This window comes from Poecilia reticulata, linkage group LG6 (genome assembly GCF_000633615.1).
Source record: "Poecilia reticulata strain Guanapo linkage group LG6, Guppy_female_1.0+MT, whole genome shotgun sequence".
Classification (NCBI taxonomy): domain Eukaryota; kingdom Metazoa; phylum Chordata; class Actinopteri; order Cyprinodontiformes; family Poeciliidae; genus Poecilia; species Poecilia reticulata.
Window position 1 is genome coordinate 11,793,804 of NC_024336.1, and position 9,761 is coordinate 11,803,564.

At 38.8% G+C, this 9,761-nt stretch overlaps 1 protein-coding gene across 1 annotated transcript in view; it reads left to right on the forward strand.

The window, feature by feature from the left end:
* The window catches only part of cspg4 (chondroitin sulfate proteoglycan 4), a 91,231-nt gene extending 83,580 nt beyond the window's left edge, over positions 1–7,651 (forward strand). The window contains exons 9-11 of the mRNA XM_008411185.2: positions 41–201; positions 2,166–2,349; positions 3,008–7,651. Coding sequence (XP_008409407.1) covers positions 41–201; positions 2,166–2,349; positions 3,008–4,773 — 2,111 coding nt within the window. The 3' untranslated portion in view covers positions 4,774–7,651. The remainder of the gene's footprint in view (positions 1–40; positions 202–2,165; positions 2,350–3,007) is intronic.
* The last annotated feature ends 2,110 nt before the right edge of the window (positions 7,652–9,761 follow it).

Below are 9,761 nucleotides of genomic sequence, written 5' to 3' on the forward strand. Positions count from 1 at the left end.
AGGCTGTGGTGCACAAGAGACTTTTTCTTTGTCTTTTCAGGAACTCGACAGGTCATAAAGACCGCTAACCTCAAAGTTGGAACCAGCGAGGACGGGAATGAAGCGAACTTCCTGCTGGTCCGCGTGCCTCGTTTGGGGAGGCTTATCATGGCCAATGAGCAGAACCAGTTTGTAGAAACTAGCTTGTTCTCACAGTTACAGGTAACTTTGAGTGATGTCTAGATTGTTTCTTAAAAGAGATTAAAGAAGAATCAATTAAAGAAGACGTACAATGCTGTATTAGGGCTATTGTAGATAGAAAAAAAGGAGTAAATTTATGCCTCATTAAGAAACTGAAATTTTAGACTGATCTCAGAAATCTTGAAAAAAAACATGGACATTTCTGAGCCTGAAAAGTTATTTTTGAGATAAACTTTAGAATATGTCTTGGGGGAAAAAAAAAGTTAGTATTTTCTGAGTTTCAAAAGTTGAACATTTTTGATACACAAAAATTCCTGAAAAATTTCTGAGACAAATATCAATATTTCTGAATGTTTTCCTCAGAAATTTTATTGTTTATTCTATAAAATCTCTATTATTCCCCAAATTTCCAAGTTTTTTTGGCATTAATTTAGTCCTTTTTTTCTACCTTCAATGTCCCCAACATAAACTCTTTTATAAGGTTTTTGTGTGTAGTTTCGGGAACTGACGGGCTGACAGCACACCACTGTGTCCAACTGAGGCATCTGCTGCACTCTTCCTGCTAAAACTGCAGGAGGGTTAAGCCAATCTAAACATTCATCTTGAACTTTAACATTTAAACAGTAAAAATAGTATATCATCAAAACGAACAGAACAGGAGTGTGTATTTTATTCAAATGAAAGGCTTTTTTATGCACTAAGCAGCTGTATCTGTAATAGGCACTCAGCCAAACGACTACAAGGAAGGATTAAGTGCCAGTAACAGGTGATCACTGTCTGGAGCAATTTTAAAACTACTTGAAGATATATTAGTAATTCAACTGATATATCTAAAAGTTTCACTTAGCACCGACTCAGCACTTAGCAGGATTTTGTCAGACGTTTTTGTAGCATATTATCATTACCAACGCCAAAGAAGAATTATTACTACTTCACACATTTTTCCAGGGTTTAAAGAGAGATTTCATACAAGATTTGGACTGAAATATTCTTAGCAGAGGAAGAGAAAAGGTTGTCTTCACTTGACTACTTAAAAATTTTAGCTAGCAGGAAAAGAACAATGTTTGTGTGACTAACTGTTCAATGCAATAGCAGCTAATAAAAATGCAATTTTTATATTCTCAATAGCACAGTCTGCAGAATTAAATATTTCAGTTAAATGTAACCATGAAAGGCCTTTTCTGAGGTCCTCGTAATCCATCTCCTTTGAAATTATGCATCTGTAAATGGCTGGTAGTGACAAAACACTGTGTGTTTTTTATCATTTAAGAATACGGATAATCCTGTTTCATCCTGCAGTTAATTGATGAATATCTTTTGCTTTAATGACGGTTTGTCTTTTGTATACGCATTAACTCACTGCACTGTGTTGATTATGAAGTGCCAAAGCTTTCAGTATGTGGACAAAGTAGGTTCCTCATCTTGGCCAGCAGGGGGCATGATTTAGCCTGACAATGTGATGATGGTATCAGGTTCTCTGACTTTGCAGATTTGATTTTACATGAGAACTGACTGCCTATTTTGGTTTTTACCTCAGTCGATTGTTTTCAATTAGAAGCAGGTTTGACAACAAAAAAGTTCAAATCTCACAACCAAATAGCTTTCTGTGCTGTGATGCTGCAGAAAATGCCATCAATACCTCAAAATATGCAAAAGGGAGCAGTCTGTCTTTTAGGCAGCAACACATAATACAAAATAAATAATAAAAGGATGAAAAAAGTGTTGACGGGGTACTGTGGTGGCACAGAGGTTAAGCACATTCTACATATGGAGGCTGTAGTCCTCAACACAGCCATCACAGGTTCGATTCCCGGCCCGGTGACCTTTGCTGCCTGTCTTTGCCCTTCTCTTTTTACCCACTTTCCTGTCAATTCACTATAAAATACAGGAAACTAGAGCTAACAAAACCTTCAATAAAAAAAGACTGTTGACTATTAATACAAGTAACTCAACACTAGCTATTCTGTTTTTCTCTTGATGCCCAGTTGGAGTCTGGAGCAGTTTACTATGAGCATCAGCTGCCCACCGAGCCTTTTTGGGTGGTGAGAGACTCCATGGAGTTCACTGCATCCTCCCAGGCTTCTCCAGACGTCCGCCATTCGCTGCCCATCACAGTCTCCTACTATGCTGCTCATAGCAACATTTCTTCTCAGATGTGGAGGAACAAAGGTAAAGTATTCACTGAGACAAAAAAGTGTTGTTTTCAGTAGTAGTAACATGAACATTTAACTTCTACAAAAAAAACATGACCTGCGATGGACTGGCAACCTGTCCAGGCTGTACCCCATCTCTGGCCTGAAATGTCTCGCTGGAGTTAGGCACCAGCACCTCTTCTAACCCCACTGGGGACAAGGGTATAAGAAAATGGATGGATGGATGAAAAAAACTTGATATATTGTAGTTTAAACATGATTGAAATTAGAGTTGATCGATTATGTTTGAAACTATTCTCAAATGCCTTGTTTTTAGTTTTTGCTTTTTTGAGCAATCCTTCTCTAAGACTGCCAAATCTAGTTATAATCGAATTAGTGTCCTTGTCTACATGCTCTCTTATGTTTGAGGCTGTAGCTTATTCTTTATTTTAGAAAGATTTTCTTGTTTTAACGGTAACTGAGCAGTCCAAAGTCAGAAAGAGGATTGACCAAACCTTCTTTTGCTGCTGCCACTATAACAAGCTCCATCTGTCTCTGCAAACATTCTGGCAAGAGTGTAAAGTGCTGCACAGTTGGACAACGACAGGAGACAATCCAACCCCAATGTTGAGGATATTTTACAAATAATATTTGTGGACCTTGAGATTTTTACTTATGTTTTTTTCTCCCTTCAGGGCTTGAAATTGTGCAGGGCCAGAGGAAAGCAATTGATAATTCCATTCTTGATGCGTCCAACCTTCTGGCAAGTCTACCTGAAGAAAAGAAAACTGACGCAGATGTTGTTTTTGAAATAAAGCGCTTCCCTGATCATGGTCGTATCACCCTATTGGGTGAAGATCTACCCCGTGACAACTCGCTCTTCACACAATCAGACGTGTCTCAGGGAAAGTTGGAGTATCTTCACGATGACTCGGGGGCTGCTTTTGACAGCCTTGCTTTCAAGGCCTATCTGAAGTTAAGAAGTGGTGATAGGACCTCCCCTTCTGAGTCCGTAATCCTGGATGAGATCTTTCATATTTCAGTCAAACGACGTGGTTCCAACCCCCCTGAATTAGTTACTACAGATATGCTTCTGGAAGTTCTCCAAGGCTCCAAGACTTCACTAACCCAGAAGCATCTCAACACCCAAGATGAAGACAATCCACCAGATGAGGTGCTCTTCAAGGTGACCAAAGCCCCTCGTAACGGCCATCTCCTTAACTCTGTTACGTCAGAACCCATCTCTAAATTCACTCAAGAAATGATCAATCGCGTAGAGGTAGCCTTCCAGAGTGATGGCACCCTTAAAGACGGATTTGTGGAATTCACCATAACAGATGGCGAGCATGAAACGGGGCCACACACACTCCACATAGGAATCTTAGCTCRCACCCTGCTTCTCGAACTAGTCCCAGAGATCAAGGTACGACAGGGAGACGATCAGATTCTTGTGACTGAGGAGATGTTGAGGGCTTCTACAGGTGGTTCTGTTGAGGAGGAGATCCTTTATAAAATCACCAGTACTCCAAAATATGCAGCTGTCATGGTTGACAGGCAGCCTACATCTGCCTTCACCCAGAAGCAGATCAAAGAAGGAAGAGTCAGTGTCCGTTTTGTCAAGTCCACTTCACCCCGAGACAGTGTTTCGTTTACAGCCCGTAGCCGGGCTGCCAATGTCTCCTCTGTCCTCAACATCACTGTGCAGCCTCTGGCTAAAATTGCTCAAAATCCTTTGTTACCTCAAGGCTCACTTGTCCAGCTGGACAGAAAGCTTTTGGATGCATCTCCACTAGCCAACAAGACAAGAGCCTCACCCACATTCACAGTCATCCAGCAGCCAAGAGGAGCTCGAATTGTGGCGTTTAAGGATCCTGATGCTGGCCAGCCAATACAGACATTTACCCAGAAGGACCTGGATGAAGGTCGTGTGGCAATGGAAATATTAGATACTGCCTCAAGATCAAAAGAGAAGGGTAATCAGGATGAAGCTCGGTTCCTGCTAAAAGCCCATGGAGTCCCTCCAGCAGAATGTGTCCTTTCATTCCAGACAAGCCCTTACAACACCTCTGCAGTTTATCCTGCTACTCTGCTAAAGACCCCAGGAGATGGTGTCACCCCATCATCCCCTGGCTCTGGTACCCACGGGAAACCACACGTTTCCCGTCGTGGGAATTTTTGGTCCGTCTTCATTCCCATTCTAGTTGTCCTCCTTCTCTTACTACTGGCAGCCGTCTTGGCCTACTATCTAATCCGTAAAAACAAGACAGGAAAACACAACGTCCAGACAGTGGCCTCAAAGCCCAAAAACGGAGAGGTGGCCACAACAGAAACTTTTCGCAAAACAGACCCAGCCAACAACATTCCTATGTCCAATGTGGACTCTAAAGGGGCAGATCCAGAGTTGCTTCAGCACTGTCGGACAACAAATCCGGCCTTGAAAAAGAACCAGTACTGGGTTTGAAACACTTTGATTTTGGACATAGAAGGAGGTGGACTTCATTTATGTTGGTGTTAAGTCTTCCTACAGAGGTTTAAATGAAACACACTTTTGAAGCAATTTTTCACTGACTTCTCTCAGAACAGCTGTGGACAAATTCTCAGGCATGAAAACACTGAAGACGTATTGGCAAAGAAGGAAGTGATTTCTTACATTCAGAGGGCTAATGCCATGTCTATTTATTTCCATTGTCTCATTCCTCACTGTCAAAGGGCACAGACACGACATGAACATGCAAAGTGTTTGCAAAAAAAGTACTTTTGATGTGCTCAACTATTGTATTAAACATCATATAGGCAAACATTAATCATACTGATAGGTACATATTTCATTGTTGTTTTTTCAACTACGTTTTGGATAATCAGGATACTTGATGAAAAAAATATATGACTAATAAGTGAAACATACAATTAATGGCCACTTTTTCCAGGTACATAAAAAGCAAATTAGCATAGCCGTCTCTGTAGTTTACAGAGAATGGTCTAAAAACAAGAAACTATTCAGGGAGAAGATGTTGTGATGGCAAAAAAAAATGACAGGTTACAGTTCATAGAAAAGCAACTGTAACTCAAACAACCCACAGCAGCCTGTTGTCAGCAAAAAATCGACTCAACAAAACTGAGCTGCAAGAAATCAGAAAAACTTGCCATTTCACCTGAAACATTCACCKGGTCATATTGGGGTTAAACAACATTAAGGCACATAATCATGCTGCCTTATTTTCATAGTTCTGGYAGGTGATGGTGAAGGATATTTTCTTGGCACACTTTGAGACACTGAGTGCCAGTTGATCATCCTTTAAGTGCCCCAACTACCAAAATGTTAGTGCCAACCAATAAATTTCCACCTATTTATATTCATAGTGTACCCATTTTCTGACGGCTACTTCCAGAAGGACAGTGCACCATGTTACGAAGCTACAAACCTTTTCACACAAGTTTGAACATGACATTCAGATCAGGGTACTCTAACCGTATCCACAGTCACAAGCTCTTAATCCAGTAGAACACCTTAGTGATGTGGTGTAAAACTGGCGTCATGGATTATGGATGTGCAGCTGACAAATCAAAATCTCAGGAATGTGTCGAACACCTTAGTGAATATTTACCAAAAAGAATTAAAGAGGTTTTGAAAAATAAAGACACTTAAACCGTAACACTAGCAAGGCATAGCACATAATGTAGCTTTGGAGTAAAAGGTACATTATTAGGCCCGAGCAGCTTAGCGCTGCGAAGGCCTATCGTAATTTTTGCTTTATTTTTGAAAATGTAACCTCATTCAATTCAAAATACTTTATTGATGCCAAATTAGAGAAATGAAATAATAGAGCTACTCCAACATGCTGCCAGCACAATTCTAGAACATTATGTTCTATGTCCTATCTCAGGTATTCAGCCTAAAGATAATATCACTTTCCATCTAGAAACCGAAAGATGAATGCCACTTTCACAGCTTTGTCTGCACACCATTGGATCACATTCAAACCTAAAGTTTAGGGTTTTCCCTTGTCATTTTATAATGCTAAACTAAGCTAAGCTAACAATAGCTAGTACCTAACATCTTAAGCCGAGCTAATGCTTTTCCAATTGTAACCACAAGACAGATGCTTTGAAGCAGAAAGGAGTTAAAAAGAAGCACTTGAAGTCAAATTGCACAAATCTAATACACTCCAGCTCTCGGTCATGTTGACATCTATCAGATTGTATTGTTGCTATGCGTTTCCAAAGAGCTTGTAAAAATTGATTGTACTGGAGAAGCAGAACAGAAACATTACTTTGGTCCTGTAATATTTACGCTGAAACACCTATTTAATCTCAAACTGAAAGGTTTCCCGTTTCCACGTATCCAATAAGAACTTCACAAAAACTGAAAATAACCACAAACATCCTCAGCTTGTTGGGTCTTGTTAACTTTTAATGATAAACCAAAAAGCATTTATTTTTATTAGAAACATTCCTTATTTTAGCCTAGTTGAATATACAGACTCATTTTATAAAATTAAATACAATTTTAAAAAATTATTTTGTTTTTTTTTTTGTGTGTTTTTTTTTTTTTGCATGTTGAAGATAAAAAATAAAAAGGTTGCTACTGTAAATCACAATCTTCTCCTGCTAAAGTTTTGGTACTTTGACCTGTTGTGCCAAGTTAATCATTCTAATTTAGAACAAACTAGAGCAAAATGAGCTGCTATGTTTTTTTGTCCTGACAGCATTTACCAGAATTGCCTTTTTCACAAGCCAAATAGTAATTTTGTTGTGTTTTGTTTCTTTGCATTAGCCTTGATTTGTTGTTTAATAGTCTTCTTCAGCAGTAATTATAGATGCAGCACAGAGCTTCGAAACATTAAGACACTTTGTATTAATAATACCGTTCAACATAAAACAAAGCTTCTTCCCTCAGGATATCCCATTTCCACCCTCTGGTTTATGTGTAAATATTGTGTTTTTTAAAAAAAGTCTGGTTTCCTAGTAAATGAAAAGATTTTCCATATCGGAGTATACATGTTAAGAGAACAAGTAATTATATTAAAATTGACTGTTCAACATTGATATATGTATATGTTTGCGAGTCCATCCTTTTTATGTGTCACTCATATGTTTGTATGTTTTTTCTTTTGTTTTTTTAATTCATTGCAGCATTTCATCACCATGTCTTCGCATTTGTCGTTATTTATTAAGTCGGTCACTCCCCATTCATCAGCTCATATTTTTATGTGCTTTGTTATTTTTCATCATCTGCAGACGCCTTTAAGTAAAACGTTTCTGGACCAAATGCAACATCAGGACTGCAGTATGTCTCTGACTCTGTTGCAGGCGCTAATGGAAATAAAATGTTGACGCAACAAATTGTGTGCTCATTATTTTCTTTGTGGCTTTAGTTTGTCTTAAAAAGCAACAGTAACACCCTTTTTTTTATCTCCTGCTGCTACAGATTGCAGTTAGGAAAATATATACGACAAGTTTGGTTTATTGCTGTTGTGGTTACACATGTAAATGCATTCATGGTGAAGTGCATTTTAATATTTCTCACAATGAAAGAATCCAATAAATCGCCTTGTACAAGTTTGTTTTAGAACCTCGAATTCACAGAAACACAGACATTAACATTTCCAACCAGCAGGGGGCAGTGCAGTGTAAAAAGCTCATGGGTGGGGGGTAGTGACGAGACTTGAGCAATGTTTCAATTTGTCATGATTTAAACTTCACTTCAAGCCATCATTCTTTCCACTGAATGGCCTTTGCTTTAAGCATGTCTCCCAACCTTTTTTTCCCCCTTTTTTCTCTCCTTCCTTTCTTTCTTCCCCGTCTGTCTCCGGCTTGCCTTTGGCCCTGCTTTAAGAACTGGTCCTGCAGGTTTCATAAGCTGCTTGGCACAGCTGTTCCTCCACATGTGTCTGCTTAGGTCACCGTCTCTGAGCAGCGCATTGCTTGTGCGCAACAAGTCTCCTTGTGTTTTAATACGCGCCACAGCAGCTTTCTGTCAGCAAAGCAGTTGCTGAACCCACAACCCAAACGTAAAGCGAGYGAACAGAAACTGGAGCATTCTTGATGCATGAAGAAAGGCGCCCGCAGCTTCCGTTTCGCTCTCACTTGCAACAGCTATGTGGATTTTCTTGTCAAATAATTACGTTAACAGTTTGACCAGGTAAAGYTAAAGTGATACTCGGGGAAGTAACTCACACTAATCTGAAAACGAAACATTAAGAAATGAAGCAAATGCAGCACATTTTTCTTCAAGTTTAAAGGGTCGGTGTGGAGTTTTTAAAAAGGAGCGGTTCTGGGAAAATATTAGGCAGTTTCCATGTTAAAAATATATATCGGCAGGAAAAATTAGCTCCTTTTGAATAGACATATGAGAAACCCATATGGGAAACAAGAGCGGACATTTTCCGCATATACTTTGTTGAGATGGTTTTTGTTTTCCAGAAATTAAGTTATTATCCCAAGAAAACCATCATGAATTTAACTAGTTATTTTGAGAAAATCGTCATGAAATTAACTTCTCTTGAGAAAAACGTCGGGGAAAAATATATGCGGTAAACGTCTGATCTAGGCTTCTGTAGCAAAATAAGTTAAACCATTTTGTAAGATTTTTTTCTGCTCATTTCATTTCTAGAATCTTAAAATGTAGTTTTTATTAATATTACAAGGTTAGGAGAAAATTGTCAAATGTCTCCGTGTGAAATGATACCTACGGAAACTGCAGGATTTGAATTCCTAAGCAATGAAAAGTGTTTATTTTAGTCTCTAGAGGCTTTGATTTGGGACAATACAGATAAGATTTGAATTGGATATGGGATGAAAGACTATCATCTTGCCCCAAGAAGACTAAAGACTTAACTTGGTTTTTAACAAATTTGTGAACTTTTTACACGAGCAACATGTTATTATATTACAATACAAACCACATGAACGCAAACAAACAACCCACCAGGATTATCACATATCAAATTAACTACACTATCAAATTTCCCCTATGGGTTGTACTGTTCCTTATTTGGCATCCCAAGTTCAATAGACTTGATCATATATTCTGGCTACAACATTACCACCAATGTTGAAGTCAATTTCTTTCACCTAAATATTTCTTGATGTTTGTCCAAATGTCATCAAGGCCATCTCTATGACCTTGATGACCAGGTGCAGTATTATGTGTTTTCCAGGCACATAGAAAATATATAAAAAATATTGCACAGTCAAGTAATTATGTTACCTTCAGTTGTTATAAAAATGCTGTATTGATTATATACAAGCCTGATTTAAAAGAAACTTGATTTCGTAATTTAACGCCTTAAAACCATTTGGTTCTCTTTCTCTTTAAGAAACTTCTGCTCTTTCTGAAACTCCGCCTTCAGGCTAGGTTCACCCAGGCATTTTCCACAGCTGAATGGTTGCCACGGAGATTAAAGGACTTCTCTAGCTAGTGTGGTGGGATGGTGTTCCACCCTCCCC